The sequence below is a fragment of the Phodopus roborovskii genome, unplaced genomic scaffold (genome assembly GCF_943737965.1).
Source record: "Phodopus roborovskii unplaced genomic scaffold, PHOROB, whole genome shotgun sequence".
Lineage (NCBI taxonomy): Eukaryota > Metazoa > Chordata > Mammalia > Rodentia > Cricetidae > Phodopus > Phodopus roborovskii.
This window is the reverse complement of record NW_026126636.1, coordinates 6,916,091-6,937,176: the sequence shown is the minus strand read 5'-3', so window position 1 is coordinate 6,937,176 and position 21,086 is coordinate 6,916,091. Positions and strand designations below refer to the sequence as shown.

At 51.2% G+C, this 21,086-nt stretch overlaps 1 protein-coding gene across 1 annotated transcript in view; it reads left to right on the top strand.

Moving 5' to 3' along the window:
- Positions 1-18,326, top strand: part of LOC127238893 (IgGFc-binding protein) — a 39,783-nt gene extending 21,457 nt beyond the window's left edge. Inside the window, exons 10-19 of the mRNA XM_051207665.1 lie at positions 2,213-2,550; positions 3,104-3,677; positions 3,959-4,575; positions 5,066-5,609; positions 6,542-7,113; positions 7,447-8,020; positions 11,227-11,426; positions 15,222-15,605; positions 17,804-18,075; positions 18,166-18,326. Coding sequence (XP_051063622.1) covers positions 2,213-2,550; positions 3,104-3,677; positions 3,959-4,575; positions 5,066-5,609; positions 6,542-7,113; positions 7,447-8,020; positions 11,227-11,426; positions 15,222-15,605; positions 17,804-18,075; positions 18,166-18,175 — 4,085 coding nt within the window. The 3' untranslated portion in view covers positions 18,176-18,326. The remainder of the gene's footprint in view (positions 1-2,212; positions 2,551-3,103; positions 3,678-3,958; positions 4,576-5,065; positions 5,610-6,541; positions 7,114-7,446; positions 8,021-11,226; positions 11,427-15,221; positions 15,606-17,803; positions 18,076-18,165) is intronic.
- Positions 18,327-21,086: the final 2,760 nt, after the last annotated feature.

Below are 21,086 nucleotides of genomic sequence, written 5' to 3'. Positions count from 1 at the left end.
TGGGGTGCTTTTTGTTTGTTTGTTTGTTTGAGACATGCTTTCTCTGTGTAGCCCCGACTGTCCTGGTAGACCAGACCAGGCTGTCCTCCAACTCACAGAACTCTGTCTGCCTCCGGCAGCCCCCTGGAGTGCCAGAATTAAATGCATGCACCACCCGCACCCCACCCCAGCGCTCCCCACCCCTGAAGCATGCTTTTCTTTAGTTCTGTATTTCACCACATGTCTATTACAGAAAAGAGTGTTTGTGATGTCGCCCCAGACATCTCATTACCCTGTTACTCCTCTGTCCCCTCTCCCCCACTTTCCTGGTCTCTGTCAGCCCCCCCACACACACACACGCGACATCACTAATCACAGCCCCCCCACACACACACACGCGACATCACTAATCACAGCCCCCCCCCACACACACACACACGACATCACTAATCACAGCCCTATCTGTTTTCCTGAAAGTGACATGATCACATTCTTTATGACTAAGTGAAACCCCTTTGGGTATATGTACCACATGGCATCCCTTCGGCGATGGGCACCCAGACCAATCCCATCACATGGCTATTGTGAACAGAGCCACAGCCGTTGTTTTAAGTTAGAACAAGGATTTGGGCCATTTATTCACTGATTATTTGTGCCCTTCATTTGAAAAGTGCCTGCCCATATGCTCACTGGATTACTTACTCTCTTGTGTTTGTGTGTTTGTGTATTTATTACTTCTTTACATGATCTGAATACTAATCTCTTGCAGATTAGTGACTGACAAAGATTTTTCTGCATTCTGTGGGCTGACTCTTTTCTCTGTTCGTTGCTTCCTTTGCTTTGCAGAAGCTTTTAATTTCATGAAATTTTATTTCCCAATTCTTGCCATTATTACTGAGGTATTCAAAAAGCTGATGGCAATTCCTTGCGATTTTTTTCCCCACTATTTTCCTCTAGTAATTTCAAAATCTCAGGATTTGCATTAAGGTCTGTGGTCAATTTTAACTTGATTTTTGTACCAGGGGGGCAGGGAGAGGAAAAGAGAAGATTTCTGTCTTCTATATAAGGGAAGATGAGAAAGAGAAAACTTATTTGACCAAAGATAGTGAATTAAAAAGTAGAAAGAAAGGAAAGAACATTATAAATTAAGGGTTGGGGCTGGAGAGATGGCTCAGTGGTTAGGAGCATTGGCTGTTCTTTCAGAGACCCTGGATTCAGGATCCAGCACCCACATAGCAGCTGGAGAGAGACAGAGACAGACAGTGTCTGTTGTTTGTTCACTACTAAGACTTGAGCATGTTTCTGTCACCGCCCACTCAGAGGTTAGCTGCTCTCCCACTGTGCCTGGCTCATGTCTCAGAAATGATAGCATTTAGTGTGTGTGAGTCACCACCTCCCTCTCAGAATGCTTTCAGGTGAAGGGAACACAAAATCCACTACTAATCCCAAATGCTGGGGGGGGGGGGAGGCTGGGATTTAGAAGGTTCCCACCCTAAGCCTGCATCCAACCTCACTGGAGAAGACACCTCTGTAACCACCGGGTGGCAGAGGACCCTGCAGGTGGAGATGCAGGACGGAACCCTACCCCTACCCCTAAAGTGCTGGAAAATTCAGCTGGCAGCAGCCACCTACAGTGTAGGTGAGCAGCTAGAGAGCCTGTCACCTGTCACAGGCCCCACAGCACAGCAGCTGCTGGAAGAGCAGAGCAGGTTGTCAGGACAGGCAGGCAGACAGGCAGACAGACAGACTGACTGACTGACGCACGCACTCACACATGCACGCACGCACGCACCCTGCTGACAAAAGTTTCCAGGCTGATTTCAAACAGGAAACAAGACAGAGGAGCACGTTGGAAGGCTTCCCGCCCAGACAGGAAGCTGGAGCTACAGAGAGAGTGACATCAGTGAGGTATTGTGGGGGAAAGCCCTTGAAGACAAGAAATAAGATTCCTGGGGCCGGATACAGCACCCAGGAACGAGTTTTGCACTGTGAGATATTCAAGCCCAGAGACTTAGATATGGGGACCACAGGCATAAGATAGAAAAAGATAGAAAATTCCTGGACCCCCAGTGCTGGCTTCTCAGGGCCTGGTCTCACACACAGCAACTTCAGGGCCCAGGGCATGGTGTCAGGGCAGTCCTGCCTCATATCCCTAGCACAGGCTTAGGTGGATGCTGGGAGCAGCCATGCTTGTGCTGGGCAGCCTCTCAGCGTGTCTCTTCCCTCGCCACAGACCCATGTCACGGTGTCACTTGCCGGCCACAGGAGACCTGCAAAGTTCAGGGTGGGCAGGGCGTGTGTGTGCCCAACTACAATTCCACGTGCTGGCTGTGGGGTGACCCTCACTACCACTCCTTCGATGGCTGGAACTTTGACTTCCAGGGCACCTGCAGCTACCTGCTGGCAGGGACTGTCTGTCCTGGGGTCCATGCCGAGGGCCTGACCCCCTTTACTGTCACAACCAAGAACGAGAACCGAGGTAGCCCTGCTGTGTCCTATGTGAGACTGGTCACCGTGACCGCCCTCAACGTCAACATTTCCATCCACAAGAATGAGATCGGCAAAGTCCGGGTATGTCAAACACGATGGTCCCCAGGACACCCTGGGGCATGAGGCCAAGCGCACCCTGATATTAACAGCAGCAATTAGAGGCTGGAGAGTCTCAGTTTTCACAAAGACATGAAACCACGTGGGCAAAATTACAGGAAAGGGACTCTTCCTAGGAATTAAGCCAACCCTCTGCTAGCAGCTCTAAGTAGACCCATGATGTCTGCTGTCATTTAGACCAGGAGTTCTCAACCTTCCTAATGCCGTGACCCTTTAACACCGCTCCTCATGTGGTGACGCCAAACATACAATTATTTGTATTGCTATTTCATAACTGTACTTTTGATATTATTATGAATCATAATGTAAATATCTGTGTTTTCTGATGGTCTCCGGCAGTCCCTGGGAAAGGGACTTTTGACCCCCCCCCCAAAAAAAAGGGGTTGTGACTCACAGATTGAGAACTGATGGTATAGACCTAGATTTGAGACTAAGCCCCGGGGTAAGAGACATCTAGAACAGTGATTCAGAGAGGAGAGGGAAAGGAGGTTGACTCCATCTACCTCCCTCTCTCCAGGTGAATGGAATTCTGATGGCCTTGCCTGTCTACCTGGCTGGTGGGCAGATTTCGGTCGTTCATGGAGGCTCCAAGGCTGTGCTGGTGACCGATTTCGGGCTTCTGGTCACCTACGACTGGAATTGGAGGGTAGAGGTCACGCTGCCCAGTAGTTACCATGGTGCAGTGTGCGGGCTCTGTGGAAACATGGACAGAAACCCCCAGAATGACCAAGTCTTCCCTAACGGCACAGCGGCACCCTCTATACCCACCTGGGGTGGCAGCTGGCAGACTCCAGGGTGGGACCCTCTTTGCTGGAATGAATGCCAGGGCTCCTGCCCAGTGTGCCCAGAGGACCGACTGGAGGAGTATGAGGGTCCCGGCTACTGTGGACCTCTGGCTCCTGGCGCAGGGGGCCCCTTCGCCAGCTGCCACGCCCATGTACCTCCTGAGAGCTTCTTCAAGGGCTGCATGCTGGATGTCTGCCTGGGTGGTGGCGTCAAGGACATACTATGCCAGGCACTGGCTGCCTATGCTGCTGCCTGCCAGGCTGCTGGCATCCAAATCAAGGACTGGAGGACTCAGGCTGGCTGTGGTGAGTGGTGGGGATCAGGGCAAGCTCTGGGTGGCCCTACTCCCATACTTGCGGTCTTTCTGCTGTCTGTGTCTGTGTGCGTGGGTCCCCAGGTCATCGTCTCTCTGTCTGTCTCTCATGCCATCTCTCTCCATTGTCTCAGCTTCCCTCCCTGACTGTGTCTCCGCATCTGTAAGTCTCCCCTTCCCCTCCTGTCCCTGCTGGTGTTTCTGCCCACTCTGCCCCCAGAGGCCACTCTAACGCCATCCTTCATCTCTCTCCTTCCCTTCCTCCACCCACAGAGATCTCCTGCCCTGACCACAGCCACTATGAGCTCTGCGGCCCACCCTGCCCAGCCAGCTGCCCACCCCCTTCACGCCACACAACCCCAGCTGCATGCGACGGGCCCTGTGTGGAGGGCTGCCAGTGTGACCAGGGCTTCGTGTTGAGTGCTGAGCAGTGCGTTCCCCTAGATGGCGGCTGCGGCTGCTGGGTCAACGGCACATACCATGAAGCAGGCACTGAGTTTTGGACTGATGCCACCTGCTCTAAGAGGTGCCACTGTGGACCTGGAGGTGACTCTTTGGTCTGCACGCCTGCCAGCTGTGGGCTGGGACAGGAGTGTGCCTTGTTGCCCTCTGGCCAGATCGGCTGCCAACCTACAAGCACAGCTGAGTGCCAAGCCTGGGGTGATCCCCATTACGTCACCTTAGATGGGCACCGGTTTGACTTCCAAGGCACCTGCGAGTACCTGTTGAGTGCACCCTGCCATGCACCACCCGCAGGGACCGAATACTTCAATGTCACTGTGACTAATGAGCACAGGGGCAGCCAGGCTGTCAGCTATACCCGAAGTGTCACCCTGAATATCTATGGCCTCAGCCTGACCCTCAGTGCCCAGTGGCCAAGACAGCTACAGGTGAGTGGGCTGTGGCTCATGAAGCCTCTGCTGTACAGGAGAGAATGAGGGATGGACCATTCCCCAAAGCACCTTTCCCAGTGTGGCAGGACCATGATATGATGCTGGGTTCAGCCTACAGCCTGTGGGACCAGGCAGGCTGGAAGCAATGGCTTACCCGGGCTTAGCCTTCCATTACTCCTCTGTACGGTGGACTGCCGGAAGTGCCTACTTCACGGTGGCACAAAGAACCAGTGCCATGGTCCGAAGAGGGTGGATCACTTCTGTGAATTCAGCTCTCAGAGACTGAGGGAGGAGGGTTGCGGAGACTTGCCGAAGCCTAGCCTACAATAGGTGTTCTTGTTAGAGGAGGCAACAAGAATATAAACAGAAAGAGCCCATGGCTCCACATCTTGTTCCTCTTACAATAGCAGGGGCAGTATCTTATAAGAGGTGGGAGCATGCAAAACTGCCACTGCCTCTCAGCTCTCGCCCTCTCCCCATCCCGCAGGTGAACGGCGAATTCGTTGCTCTGCCCTTCTACCTGGACCAGCGACTGAGCATTTACCTAAGTGGAGCAGATGTAGTGGTGAACACTGCTGCAGGGCTCTCCCTGGCTTTTGATGGCAACAGTTTCGTGCGCCTGCGCGTGCCCGCAGCCTATGCAGGCGCCCTCTGTGGCCTGTGCGGGAACTACAACAAAAATCCCAAAGATGACCTGGCAGCAGTAGATGGGAAACCTGAGGGCTGGAAGGTGGGCGGAGCCCCCGGCTGTGACAAGTGTGAGCCTGAGCCTTGCCCACAGCCCTGTACACCTGAGCAACAGGAACCCTTCCGTGGCCCCGACGCCTGCGGCATCATCTCGGCCCCCGAAGGCCCGCTAGCGCCCTGCCACAGCCTCGTGCCACCCGCGCATTACTTTGAGTCATGCTTGCTGGATGCCTGTCAGGTTCAGGGACATCCAGGAGGTCTCTGTCCTGCCCTGGCCACCTATGTGGCAGCTTGTCAAGCTGCTGGAGCCCAACTTGGAGAGTGGAGGAAGCCAGACTTCTGTCGTGAGTACTTGCCCCGTGCAGCTCCACACAGACAGGGTCTCTCCCAGCCCTTTCCAGGAGCTCTGTTACTTGACCTCAAGGTCCATCCCCACCACCTGCTGTCAGAGATACACCCAGTACTAATAATGAAAACCACCAGTGGGGTAGGGAAGGACCCAGTTACACACCCAAAGTCACAAAGCCTGGGTGCACACACTCTGGGAGGTTCTGCTAGCAGACTTGAATATGATAGTGTCAGTTACTCTGCAAGAAACCCATCAGCCAAGTGACTGATACCGGGTCAGAGGTCCCCGGAGCATCTCCCACACTGGACTATAACTGCACACATGGAGATGTTCAGATAGCCAAATGGTGTCTGGAGAGACCATACACCGCCTGTCACACATTGGTGAGACATCAGACACCCTCAGCTGGAATCTGGACCTGTCCCAGGCAGATCCAAGCAGACTGGATCAGGAGGTGTGGGGCAGCAGATCTGCTGGGTTAGGCCCACCCCACCCCAATCACAAACACCCTGGCAGAGTTGCACCCTGAGACGGAGGGTGTCCGAGGGAACAGTGGGCGCTCCGGTCATGTTAACACGGTCTTCACTCTCTTCAGTCAGGCTGACTGATCTCCCACACATGGGTGCCTGGTCACACACACACCCCGATATAGCCATGGCCAGTTCTAGTCTGCTCTGATCAGATGCATGTGGTCATATACCCCAGACAGTCACTTAGAAGTACTCGTCAGGATGACACACCCTTCTCAGGGAGACCTGGTCTCACCCCCCACCCCTGAGACTCCAAATCAGTGCCCCTGTTATGCGTTCTACATCAAGTCCCATGCCAAGCCAGGGGCACTGGGAAATCTCAAGCGGGCTCCTACCCACAAGCCTTTCTGCTCTTCCCTTTGCCTCTGCCTGACTCTTCCTTGTTCTGTCCCCACAGCCCTCCAGTGTCCTGACAACAGTCACTATGAGCTCTGTGGTGACTCCTGCCCTGTGAGCTGCCCAAGCCTCTCGGCCCCCAAGGGCTGTGAAACCACCTGCCGTGAGGGCTGTGTCTGTAATTCTGGCTTTGTGCTCAGTGGCGACACCTGTGTGCCTGTGGGCCAGTGTGGCTGCCTCTACAATGGACGCTACTACCAGCTAGGCGCTACATTCTACCCAGGCCCTGAGTGTGAGCGGCTCTGTGAGTGTGGGCCAAACGGGCAGGTCACCTGCCAGGAAGGTGGAAGCTGCAAGCCCTATGAGGAATGCCGGGTAGAGAATGGCGTTCAGAGCTGCCATCCCACAGGTTGTGGTCACTGCCTGGCCAATGGGGGCATCCATTATGTCACCCTTGATGGACGGGTGTATGATCTTCACGGCTCCTGTTCCTATGTCTTGGCCAGTGTCTGTCACCCGAAACCTGGAGATGAGGAGTTTTCCATTGTGCTGGAGAAGAACTTGGCAGGTGACCCCCAGCGAGTGGTGGTTACCGTATCAGGACAGGTTGTGATCCTGGCTCAAGGGCCGCAGGTGAGTGGACACAAACCTGTCTAGAGTTATGGTAGGGACATGTCCCCACCTTGACCTCACCCTATCGTGACTCGGTAGGCCTCGGAAAGCTCCAGAGTATGGGACTAGCACAGCCCTACCCTGAAAGTTCTGGGTGTGTGGGTGAAGGTCTCACCTCAGAGGCGATTGTAGTCATGGCCCCAACCTGGGAGTTTAACAGGACCTGATTTTAGCCCAGAAGGGAACTAGCTCTTCCAAGAAGGTCTGAGATAGGCAACACTCCATGCAGGAGCTATGAGTGTGTGCCTTAAACCGAGGTGCTACCCCCTCTCCCTAACTGACCCTTCCATCCAGGTGACTGTGGATGGTGAAGCTGTGACCCTGCCCGTGACTAAAGGCCATGTGAGTGTGACTGCTGAAGGCCGAAACATGGTTCTGCAGACAGAGCAGGGCATGAAGGTTCTCTTTGATGGTGATGCCCACATCTTCATGTCCATCCCCAGTCCCTTCCGTGGACGTATCTGTGGCCTCTGTGGCAACTTCAATGGGAACTGGAGTGACGACTTTGTGCTGCCCAATGGAGCCGTGGCCCCCAGCGTGGAGGCCTTTGGAGCTTCATGGCGAGCTCCTGACTCCTCCCCGGGCTGTGGCGAAGGCTGTGGGCCCCAAGGCTGCCCTGTGTGCTTGGCGGAGGAAACACAAGCATATGAGAAAAACGAAGCTTGTGGGAAGATCCGGGACCCCAAAGGCCCCTTTGCAGAATGCCACCAGGTTCTGAGTCCCTTGGAATACTTCCGCCAGTGCGTGTATGACCTATGTGCCCATAAGGGCAACAAAACATACCTCTGCCGTAGCCTGGCAGCCTACACTGCAGCCTGTCAGGTAGCTGGTGCAACCGTGAAACCCTGGAGGACAGAAAGCTTCTGCCGTGAGTGTCTGGGGACCCCTCTTGGGACCTCCTGGGACCTGGGGAAATCCTGCCTGTGACAGGGCCTCCCCCCAGCCCTGCCCTGGCATCTGCTGTGGCATTCCCACGTCACTTGTGGCTCGGGGGTCTCAGATTCCAGTCAAGAGTCCACTCCCCCAGACCTCACGCCCACCCCTTCCCAGGGCTGCTCCCAGCTTTCTGTGGTGATCTGGACGGATTGAGAGCCCATGAGAGTCCTGAGCTGACCCCTCCCTCAGACTCTGGCTCCTTGCACATTTTCAGGGCAAGTCCACAGCCGATAGCCCCCAATCCAGGGCCGCACACCTCCTTCCAGTTTGCAGGGCAGGAGCAAGTCACATCAGATTCTGCATGAGAAAGCTGTGGCCAGTGATGTTTGTTCCGTGACAGAGCCATTTCTCCTTCAGTCTCCTGAGAACAGGACCTAGACCCAGGGCATCCTCCTCTCCATAGTGTAGCAACTGCCCCAGACACCATCTCCAGCTATGGGCTTGCTCCTGTGTATCCATGGCCCCCTGGGTACTCTAGTCTGGTGATTCTTAGATCTGAATACAACATTTCATCCCAAACCTGACCCTTCTTCTCTATTCCAGTGCCCATTTGATGACAGCCAAGCCACCCTCGTGTTATTTAGAGAGTCCAGAACTTTGCCTGTCTTCCTGTTGTCCTTGCCTCAACCCTCTGCCTATGCTTCCCCGCCCCATTCAAGCCTCTACCTGATTTTCCCAAGGAACCATGAGCCATGGCCATGTGAGCTGTAGCCGTTGATCTGACTGGATGCGAGCTCTTTAGCATGGGCTCTTCAGCACTTGAGTCCCCTGCAGGGCTTTGTACTGCGGCAGATGCTCGCAAGAATCAGTTTTTGAGGATTTATATTGGCTCAAGGTGTCAGACACTTCTGTTCAAGGTGACTGGATGCACCTTTGGGTCTGAGGTAGGACAGGGTTGCGGCAGAGACAGGCACCAAGATCAAAGCAGGGAGCAGGCGATAGAGATAAGGCACAGTCTAGCTGATCTATTTTCTTCAACCAAGCCCAGCCTCCAGAAGTATCCATCATTCCTCAGTAATGCCATAAAACTATGTATCCATCAGTGGATTAGCCATTGATAAGGCCAGAGTGTTCATGACTCAATTACCATTCAATGACTGATCCACCAAGGAGACCAAGTCCTCTCTATATGAGTCTTTGGGGAGAACTGTTCATCTCCAAACCGTTACATCCCACCACCACCCCCGCCGTCCCAGCAGACTCGTATCTGCATCATAGTGAAAACTGGGTCCAGTCCATCTCCAAGACTCCCCAAAGCCTTGATAGTCCCCACGTTGCTTAAATGCCCAAGTCTTTTCCAAGACTCAGTGCACACCCTTCGATGTGAGCCTCTGCAAACAAACAAACAAAATACAATTACAAATTTCCAACATCCAGTGGTATAATGGAGTGCACATTCCTGCAATGAAAGGGAAGATTGGACACATATAAGGGAAAGATGGGACCTCAGTAAGATCTAAACCTAGCAGGGAAATATTGGCACTGTGTGAGCCCCAAAGAGCCAGGGGAACCCCTGCCCTGTAGGCCTTCCTCGCCAGCTACAGGCCCTTTAACCTCTCCGCTCCTCCTCCTCCTTTTTCCTCTTCTTCCTCTTCTCTTTCTGCATCTGCTTCCTCCTTCCACCTTATTCTTCCTGCTCCTTCTTATGCCTTCTCCTCTTCCTCCTCCTCCTTCTTTGTCTTTTGGTTGTTTGAGACAGGGTTTCTCTGTAGCCCTGGCTGTCCTGGCACTCACTCTGTAGGTCTGGCTGGCCTTGAGCTCAGAAATCCCCCTGCGTCTGCCTCCCGAGTGCTGGGGTTAAAGGCGTGTGCTGCCACCCCTCCCACACACACACCCAGTTTTCTCTTTACTTTCTGCCTGCTGTCCTCCACACTCTACTTTCCCTAACTCTCTGGCACCCTCAACTTCATCCTCACAGCTCCTGCCTCACCCCCTAGGGGCCCCACATTGACATCCTATCCTTGCTAAAGACTGCCTGACCCCCAGTTTTTAATCTGGATGGACCCTTGCACTGTCCACTCCCACAAACTCCCTTCATGCAGATGACTTCAGCATCTGTCACCAACTCACGCAGCCATCAGCAGCCAGCCGTCAGCCTCGCTTGACAATGAAGTGATCTCAGTGCCTGGGAGGGTTTCCTCAAGGGAGGAGTCTTGCAAGTCCACACTTCCCCTCTTCAGGTTATGAGAGCCAGGTCTTGAAGGTTCCCAAGACATCTGCAAACCGTGGTTCCTGTTGTCCAAGTTCAATGTTCCTGGCTTCATGCTAGTACCTCTGATCTCATTAGAAGCCAGCCGTCAAATATTTGTGCTCTGATTTTGTTCTTGATACTGACTATAAACCGGTCCTAAACCAGCCAGGAACACCATGCTATAGGCAGAAGGCTATGCAGCCTTGCTGTCCACTGGTAGGTTAATTAGATTACTTCCTTTATCTTAAACGTCTCAGGACATACACAAAACACAGACAAATCCCAGTTTCCACCCAAAACCTCTCAAGCATACTATCTGAAACCTGTCCACCTTCTGCTCCGAGCTCACACCGCAACTCTCATGAGGTTCTCCTCACGGCGCTCCAGGTCTAGATGGTCTCCTTCTCCCAACACCTCCCAGAAACCACTCCCAATGACAAACATGTGAGCCACACAGCCAGAAACAGTCACAGCAACGTCTCAGCGTCTCCTTGACAACGTCCGTGTTAGTTTCTCCTGGCTGCGAGAAATACCTGGACACCCCATGAGGAGGGTGGCTTTGTTCTGGTTTCTGGTCACACAGTTTCTGTGTGGGGATGACTTGTCTGTTCATGGGGCCTCTGCTGAGACTGACCATGGCAGGGAGAACATGGCCAGCAGAGCTGCCCGTTACATGGTGGCCAAGAATCAGGAAGAAAAGAAAGCCAGGGGTAAGATAGAACCCTAGTGACCTACATACGACAACCAAGTTTTCTCACCTGAATAGCCTGGCAGTACTCCGTTCAAATCATGAGCTCACTGACTAGATCAGCTGCTGGAGATCAGGGGCAGGTACTTCCCATCCAGACTACAGCAATCACTCATCCCAGGCCCTGAGATTCAGCAGATTCAGGGTGTCAACGTCCTACAGCACATGTGACCTACCTTGTTACCTCCTCTCCCTACAGCTCTCCAGTGTCCTGCGCACAGCCACTACTCTGTCTGCACACGCTCCTGCCAGGGCTCTTGTGCTGCACTCTCTGGCCTCACTGGCTGCACCACTCGCTGCTTTGAAGGCTGTGAGTGTGATGATCACTTCCTGCTCTCCCAGGGTGTGTGCATCCCTGCCCACGACTGCGGCTGCACCTTCAATGGCCAGTACATGCCGGTGAGCAGGGACTCCAGCGGGCAGCAGGGGTGGAGGAGCTGGAGGGACATTCGGAGCCGCTGTGCTCTGGGTTTCTGTTCAAGGACTGGGACACAGGGAGCCACCACCTGTTCCCAGCTGTGCCGGCTGTACCGAGTCACCCCACACTGGCCAGGTCAAAGCAAGAGAGCTTATTTCCCCTGCACTTCTGGAGGCCAGGAGTCAAGGATCAGGCTCACTGCACTAAAGGCAAAACTATGGAAGGCTGGCTCTGCCTTAGCAGGCTCCGGAGGGACATCTACTCCTTGTGTCTCCCACCTCTGGTGACCTCAGTCATTCCTTGGTTTAGCCACACCACTCCGACCTCTGCCATCACTTCTCTGGGTGACATGACATCTCCCTGTATAGTTCTTTTTATCAGTGTCCCTGGGACTCCCCACCTAGACAATCAGGATAAATTCTCCATCTAAACAGCACTCATCACACTGCAAACACACGTTTCCATTTAAGGTAGCATGCCTGGTCCCAGGAATTGGGAATTGCTGTCTTTTGGTGTGGGGGCATTCCTCCACTACCCTCCCCTCTCTGAACTCCTTCACCTGCAGAATGGCTGAGTCAGCATCCTGGCTCCATAGACATTTGATGCTCAGGACAGTTGGTACCCAGTGAGCACCGACTTCACCCTCCTATGCCTCACATTCAGCAAAAAGAATAGAATCTACACTAGTGCAGTGGGTTGCTCAGCTACCAATCATTCCACAGTGCAATCTGGGGTTTAATAGTTAATTTATCCTTGTTGGTACTTTTTTAAAAAAAAATATATATGTATACATACATATATATATAATTTTTTCTTATTTTACATATCAATCCCAGTTCCCTCTCCCTCTCATGCCCCCTGAACCTCCCTCCCCCCCACTCCACAGGAAGGGCGATACCTTCCAGGAGGGATCATCAAAATCTGTCAAGTCATTTGGAGTAGGGTCTAGGCCCTTCTCCTGCCTCTAGGCTAAGGGAGTATCCCTCCATGGGGAATGTGTTCCCAAAGTCCTTTCCTGCACCAGAAATACATCCTGGTTCCACTGTCAGAGGTCCCTTAGATTGCCCAGGCCTTCTAACTGAGACCCATGTTCAGGGGGTCTGAGTTTATTCAATGCTGGTTTCCCAGCTATTAGTCTGGGGGGTCCATTTGCTCCCCTTGTTCAGGTTTCTGTGGGTTTCTGTAGCCTGGTCTTGACCCCTTTTCTTATCAATCCTCCCTCTCTGCATCTGGATTCCTGGAGTTTAGCTCAGTGTTTAGCTGTGGCTGTCTGCTTCTGTTTCCATCAGCTACTAGATGAGAGCTCTATGATGGCAGATAAATTAGATATCAATCTCATTGTCAGGGAAGGGCATTTAAGGTAGCCTTTCCACTGTTGCTCAGATTGTTAGTTGGGGTCATCCTTGTAGGTCTCTGGACTTTCTCTAGAGTCAGTTTTCTCTTCAAACCTATAATGTCTCCCTCTATTATGGTATCTCTTATTTTTGCTCTCATCTATTTGTCCCTCAACTCAATCTTTCTGGTCCCTCATGTTCTCCTCCCCTTCCCTTTCTCCTAGCTCCCTCTCCACTCACTGCCCCCCACTCCCCATATGCTCAGGAGATCTTGTCCCTTTCCCCTTCTGTGAGGGGCCTTGTATGAATCTCTTAGATTCCTCCTTGTATCCTAGTTTCTCTGGCGGTGTGAATTGTAGGCTGGTGATCCTTTGCTCTAGGTCTAAAATCCATATATGAGTGAGCACATTCCATGTTCCTCTTTTTGTGACTTGGTTACCTCACTCAGGATGGTTTCTTCAAGTTCATCCATTTGCCTGCGAATTTCAAGATTCCATTGTTTTTTTTTTTTTCTGCTCAGTAATATTCCATTGTGTAAATGTACCACATCTTCTACTTTTCCAAAGCTCTTTGTGTGCATAAGTCATTTCAAACGTTACCTCATCTTGTAGTCATACCCAGCAAGATAGATATGATTGCTGTTCTTCCCGTTTTATGGAGAAATTGTTCCTAGACAGTGTAAGCCAATTGCAAAGGGAGCCAATCTTCTGTCTTCCTTCGGGTCTCACTGTTTCCCGGAAGCCATCCAGGGTCCCCTAAGTTACATCCTCACAACCAGCTATGCTCCTCATCCCGGTGCCTGCCCCCTCTTTTACCTTATAGCCTATTCCTAAGTAGGCATCTACCTACACCTCTTAATCTCCCATTTAAAAATAAGGAAATTTACTCATAGGACACAGATGACAATTATCAAAGCCAGGAAAGTAATGTTGGCTCAACACTATTATCTAATCTGTAGATTTTAACCATACTTCACCAGTTGTTCCAGTAAAGTCATCTATAGCAATCACTTCTCTCTGGGCCAGGGGCCAACCGAGGGTCAGACTCTGCATCGCCTTCACAATGTCTGATGACAGCAGCAGGGAATGCGGGCAGGTGGGAGAGAAAACTGTCCGCAGAGCCTAGGGCCAGAGAGTTGGGGTTTGTGAGAGGTGAAGGAGCCTGCGACAAGGGCATGGAGAAGGGGCAGCTGGTGAGGGAAAGAGACCCGGGAAGGTTCATGTGTTGTTGGGGTGAGTCCTCCAGGGGCCACCACATGGACACACCCAAAGCTAATATCAAAGTCTTCATTGTCAGCCAGCATCTGCGTGGGGCACTTGTCCAAATCACGTAGCCCCGGGTCTTACAGCCCCATGTCCCTTTTATGGACTAAAATCAATACTTCAGTTAGCAAGAAACAGAACTACAGAAGCAAAAAAATCAAGGTTAGTACATTTAGAGGCTTTTCTGGAACTATGGACCAGGTCTTTGATGGATTAGGTCTTTGTTTCCATTTTGGCCGATGCTGGTGCCTTCATGCTAGGTTTTAAGGTCAGAATGGGGTCTCTAACATGGTATCTGTTACACATGTAAATGCATTCCTAGGACAGTGTCCTCTGTGCTGTCACCATCAGTACACTATGAGGATGCACTGGCCACCCTTGAATATAAAGTCAGCTTGTGCAGTGTTACAAACTCACTTCTAATGTGTTGTTTGGACCAGTTTTATCTGTTTTCATAACCACGTGTCTCCAGTATGGGCCAAGGATTCTGCTGTCTCCTCTCTTTGCTGCTGTGTGTTATACTCATTTGATGGGTCCCATGAAGTTTGTTTAGTTTTAGACTCTTGTATTTGCTTCTTACAGCTTTGTTGCTGTAAGAAAACAGCTAATGCATGTCACTTCATGGAGAGAGTGGGTTTATGAAGCTCACAGTTCTGGAGGCTAGAAGTCTAAAGAGCACTCAAGATGCAGGCTCTCATGAAGTCCCCTCTGCATGATACCATGGCAGGAGCATGTGCCTGCCTCCATCAATATGTGACCCCTCCCTATCCTTTAAACGCCACCATGTTTCAATCTTGGGAGTTCTACCTTGGTGACTTTGTCATCTAATTACCCCACAAAGTCCTCATGTCTAAGCATGAAGTTTCCATCCTCTTCATACTTGACTCTTTGAAGAATAAACTCTCCCATGGGTTCAGGTAGACATGTCATATGCAGACCATAACACATAGCTTGAGCCAGTAACCTTATCTCCAATGGGGTCTTTCATTCTCTAGTTGGCTTACCTCAGGCTTGTTCTCACAGTGACAGCACAATCTGAGACAGAGTGGGGATGGAGTGGGCTACTTAGCCTCTGAAGGCCAAAGACGCTACCATTGGGTGGAGGACACACTCTTTCTTACCGGGAACTTCTACAGGCTCCCCGTGTGAACGCACACCACCCACCCCTTTCCGTACACAGGTGAACACCTCATTGATGACCTCAGACTGCCAAGAACTCTGTTGCTGCTCTGCAAGAACCGGACTGACATGCCACGCGGCTGGCTGCCCATCTGGACATGTCTGTGAGCTCCAAGGAGGAGTCCGGAACTGCCAGGCTGCCCGTGGTCTTTGCTCCATCTCTGTGGGGGGCAACTTTACCACCTTCGATGGGGCTCACAATGTCATCAGCTCCCCTGGTACCTATGAGCTTTCTTCTCGCTGCCCGGGACTCCAGGAGACTCTGCCCTGGTACCGTGTGGTTGCTGACGTCCAGCCTTGCGGTGGCAATGACAAGGTTGTGGACAAGTTCCACATCTTCTTCCAGGATGGAATTGTGACAGTGACCCAAAGCAAGGGCGTGTGGGTAAGCCTGGGCACAGCGGGCATGGATGTCTTCCCTGGGCTTTCCTTCTTCCTGTCACGGTGGCCCACATCCTGGCTACCCAATGGCCTTGCAGTCTGTTTCCTTCATCCAGATCTCTGGACTGTTTCTGGATTTGTACCTGCCTCTATAGGCATTTTCTGGATTCGTACCCACCTGCACAGGCTTTTTCTGGATTTGTACCTGCCTCTACAGGCCAGCCCAGGTCCTTCTCCTTAGCCTGAGTTCTTACATTCAAGTAACAGCACAGCTTTGCTATTGGTCTTAACGAAGCCACTATTGAATACAAATTGCCCTAGGGAAAAATGAATGGACTGGCTCCCTAGCTGGGGAACCCAGAGATGGCCTCAGCACCCCAACTACACTGTCAGGAGTTTCCACCTCTAGGTTTACCACTTGATTAGCTCCATTCCCAGAGAGCTTTCTTATTCAGGGGCAAAGATAACCAGTGTCTGCCCCAGGCCGATAGTCTGCCATCCTTGTTACCTTAGCACAAAGTGATCCAATAAAAGTCCCCCATGGTGCATCTCACTAGGCTATAGTCCCACTCCTGGAATTAATCGCTGTGGTCCTAAGCTTAGAATGCTGTGATTGGCCAGGCTGGGGTCACATGTCAGGATCCCCCCTGAGCCATTCTCAGGGAGGCACCATGATTCCCTCAGAGGAGTCGGCATATAGTTGTGCTAATAACCAAGAAAGACACAGGGCAAAACCAGCCAGAGGGGAGAGGCCACCCAGTGCAATCCTAGGGACACAGGTGCTGGCTCCCTAGAGTACTCCACTGGACGCACAGAGTCCTCAAATCCTCCAGCAACAGCCATGACAAAGCCTGGGAAATATCTTCAGGGAAGTTCATGTAAGCATCACTTCAAGTTTCCAACGATGCTGGTTACATTGGCACTGTCTGCCTAGCAGGAACAAAAATGGCTCCCACCATTGTCGTCATGAGCGACCAGTCCAGATCACTGCTTCTTGCCAGTACCTAGATCACAGCCTGGTAGCCTGGAGCCTGGAGGTGCCTACCAGGAAATCTTGCCTTTGGGGAATAAACTCAGTGCTTCTCAAGGCCCTGTGCTGGGTCACGGATAAGACACAAGCACTTTTTACTGCAAAGCTTGCAGCCAGGAAGACTTGCTATCCTCTGAGTCTCTATGTGTCCTTTTGTACCCATCCTTTGTTCTCCTCTCCCTTCCAGCGCTATATCCACTCACTCATTGACCCTCCATCCATCCATCCATCCATCCCTCTCTCCCTCCCTTCCTTCCTCCTTCCACCACCCTTCTGTTTTCTGAGGTCTGTATGTCTTTCCCACCTATATATCTATGTTTCCCAGTTATGTGGGGGAGAGCCTCGAGTGATTAACACCTGAGAAAGACTGGGAACATCTTTCCAAGAAGGTTCACCAGGAAATCTAACATCAGAAAGCTCAGTCCATCGAGGAGGAGAACAGACAGAAGTTGGGAAATGATCCCAAGGCAGCTGGGTCTGCAGCCTCGGATAAGAAACTGGACATTTCCTGCATGGTTATTATGTTGCAGGGATCATTATCTTTATTCAGATACAAGCCCTACAAGAGGAGCTGATACAGTTGCTTTTGCTGGAGATCCAACTACTTATACACAACCTGGAGGGTCTTTCACTTTAAAAAGCTATGATTTAATAGTTTACATCTGGGATTCATGGTTTGCTTATTTGTCTGGTGAAGAATGTTTCACACCACAGTTGGAAAAGTTGATCCATGTTACCACCCCTCTCTATCTTTATCAGCATATACAGAAAGATATTCTGCAAAGATTAGTAAATTGCTATTGGCCAGTGAAATAAGTTAGTGGAGAAACAAGTCACCAAGCCTGATGGGACCTGAACTTGATCCCTGAAACCCACACAGTGGGAGGTGAGGACCAACCCCCACAAGTTGCCAACTGACCTCCACATTTATATCAGGGCATGAGCATGCACATAAATTAATTAATTGTATATTAGAGCAGCATCAGCATGCACAGCATCTGTGTGTGGGCACGTCTCCAGCTGTCTTCCCACCTGTGCACCTTCTGTAATACCCTCCTCTCCAGGGCCCGCCCCTTTGTTTGAATTGCTATTGTGCACGAGGACTCCAGCCTTGGTGGTCCCTCAGCTCTTCTGTCACTCAAGTCTCTCTTCTTCATTATCCCCTACACCAGGTGAACGGTCTCCGAGTGGACCTCCCAGCTACTGTGTTAACCTCTGTGTCTGTGCGGAGGATGCCCGATGGCTCCGTGCTTGTCCACCAGAAGGCGGGGGTCCAGGTCTGGCTTGGAACAGACGGGCAGCTAAATGTGATGGTCGGTGATGGCCATGCAGGCATGGTGTGTGGGGCCTGTGGAAACTTCGATGGGGACCAAAGCAATGATATGCTTGACTCTGAGGGGAAGGCACCAATGGAGAAGTGGGAGGCACAGGACTTCTCCCCATGGTGAGGATAGAGAATTGGGGACTGGGGAAAGAGGCAGTGTGGGTGGTGCTTAGCCTGCAGGATGAGTTGCTAAGTGTCTGTCTCTTGCAGTTCCAACTGATCGGTCATCGCTGACAAAGGACACTTCAAGACCTGCCTCTTCCAGAAGTTACAGTGATTGAAGGATGCCCTGTGTGTCTCTTCCCTGCCCCTCCCCTTTGCTGAGCCACCGAGGCCAAATCTGAAAGCATCGAGTAAATACCTAGACCCAAGTTGTGTGTCTGCCTCCTGCTGTCTCCCCCAGCGTCGTCCCCACCGAGGGAGACATGGATGGTGGTGCGTCTCTATCAGGGGAGGACGGGTGGCTGCACGTGTGGGTGCACGAGCAGATGAAGAAGCAGAGGGGCGGCCAGAGTCGGGGAAGGACTGGGGAGACTGGGAGTCACAGAGAAAGGTGACTGGAGGGGTGGATGGATGAAACCACGGATGACTGGATGGGGGAAGAAGGGGGAGGGGGAGAGACAGAGTCTAGCGTTACCATTTACAAGCCCAGCGAGTTGCCTGCTTCCTCTCTGACTTGGTTTCATCACCTTTAAATAGAACAAAGGCCAGTATTTTCCCATAGAGTTGGAGTAAGGCTTTAATACCTGAGTCCAATCCACAAGGCAAAAATGAGTAGAGAAGCTGATGGAGGACACTGAAAGCTACAGACTAAGCAGAAGGGCGTGTCAAACGCTGCTGCTGTAAAACGACAGAAAATGCACCATGGAGGTCTTTTGTGACTCAGGGTCAACTGGCAGAAGGGAAAGCTTTGTTGGAATGAGTCCAAGAAGGAGAGATGAAACAAGGCAGCACGTGCAAAATTCCTTTTGAGGAGTTTTATTATGAAGTCGCTAGAGAGGTCCCGCACTATCCCTCTACATTCAGCCTCTGGGGGCCCAGGACAGGAGAGCTGGAGTTGGTTTACAATCTGAGGATGTGAGGAAGGCGTGTGATGATGAGGGGTGGGGATCTGGATGGGTGCTGAGGGCAGTGTAATCATAAAGAGGCGCAGGACTAGAGATGAGTCATGCCTTCTCAGCAGGCTGGGGACCCTGGGCCTGTTACCAACACCACTGAATTCCCATCATAAAGCGTAAGTGTGACGATGGGGTTGACAGCTTGGCTTGAGGATGTGCTCACTGAAGAAAAGGAAAGCAAGGTACTGAGAAGCCACCGTGTTCATGGGATCTACTTGAATTTGGAGAAGAATCATGATTGGAGGAGTGTTGGGAGAGCTTGGGAGTTAGCGATGCTGATTATAGGGATGGGAACACGGCTTCCAGTATGCCTGTGGACTTCAGGGTTAGAGGTTAAGGGACAAGGGAGCAGTGTACTGCAACAATGCCTGCAGGGTACTGAAGAAGACGGGCTGGGAGTCTTAGCCCTTCCCTCTGGGCAGTGAGCATGAGGGAGGAGTGGGGGTAAACTGTTACAACTTGGCAGGGCAGGATGGAAAGCTGTCCTCAAAGGAGAGCAAGGGCTGGTTAGGGCCGAACAGGAAAAGAGGCTGCAGACCGTGCTACTGTTTGGATACAAAATGTTGCTCCAACTGTTGCATGTTCATGGCTCAGCCTCAAACACGTGCTCAGGGGCAGCCTTTGGGCAGGTGACTCTGTTACTGCACTAGAGAGTTCCCCGTTTCCTTTCCTCTCAAAAGAAAGAATTCAGCCAAGAAACTGTATCACTTTAAGCTGGAGTGTGTTTGGCAAAACAAAGTGATGATTCACCCCTGAGAGCTTAGCGTGGGCCACCTGAGATAGGGACAGCAGCAAGAGATCACAGATTTGCTCTTCTTGTAAGAGGTTTTTGTGAATATATATGAGATAAGCGATATGAAATATGAATATATATGAGATGTATCCATGAGAATAAGGTGACCTTTTTTCTGTTCCAACGGTGCACCAGTTCATCCTTTTAAGGTCCCCCCCCCACATGATTCTCTTGAAAAGCTCTGGGGATGCAGAAGGACAAAGTTTCAATGCAAATTGTATTATAAGGAAGCCAGGGTCTTTTGACTATGCAAACCCTCCACTAGTGAGCAGTTGGGAAATTCCTGGAAATCTCTGCTTTTGATATAGCGGGAAGAATAGCTGTAGCTTCAAGGATGTTCTATCAGCAAGGGGCACTTTTGATGATCAAAAGCCACAGCCTCCAAGATACAGCTGTAGTTTCTTCTAACATGTCTGACCCCCTTCCCACCTCCCTGATCTCATTCCCTCCCTCAATCAATATGGGCCCATGTGAGTATAGGTGTGTGTGTGTACATACACATATGTGTGTGTGTATTTGTGTGTGTGTATATATATATATATATATATATACACATGTGTGTATGTGTGTATGCGTGTATGTGTGTGTACATATATATGTGTGTGTGTATATATATATATATGTATGTGTGTGTGTGTATATGTGTGTGTGTGTGTGTGTGTGTGTGTGCTTGATTTTTCAAGACAGGGTTTATCTGTGGAACAGTCCTGGCTGTCATGGAGCTCACTCTATAGACCAGGCTGGCCTCAGACACACAGGGATCTGCCTGCCTCTGTCTCCCTAGTGCTGCTGGGATTAAAAGCATATACCACCACTGCCCAGCTAGCCCTTATATTTTTATAAGAGGGCAAAGCAAAGATCCCGTTCTTCAGTAACTTAAGACACAGACCCCACCTATGGACCCAATGTCATTGCTGTCTGTCTTGGTAACCAAGGCAGTTTCATAAATTGTTGATATAAATACTTGCTTATTTTGTTGGCTGGGAAATCCCACAGAATGTTGTCCCATTTGATCTAATGAAGTGGATGATGCTTTGAGATCTGGTCCAGGAGAGTTGGATCAATCTCTTCATCATATTATGTCCATCTGAAGATGAATCTACTGAATCCTGGAAGAACCAAACCAGGGTAGCCATTAAAGGAAGCAAGGACCAAAATTGTATAGTGAAATACATTTTACTAGAGGAATAGAGAGGCCATCCATGGCCACATCCATCTAT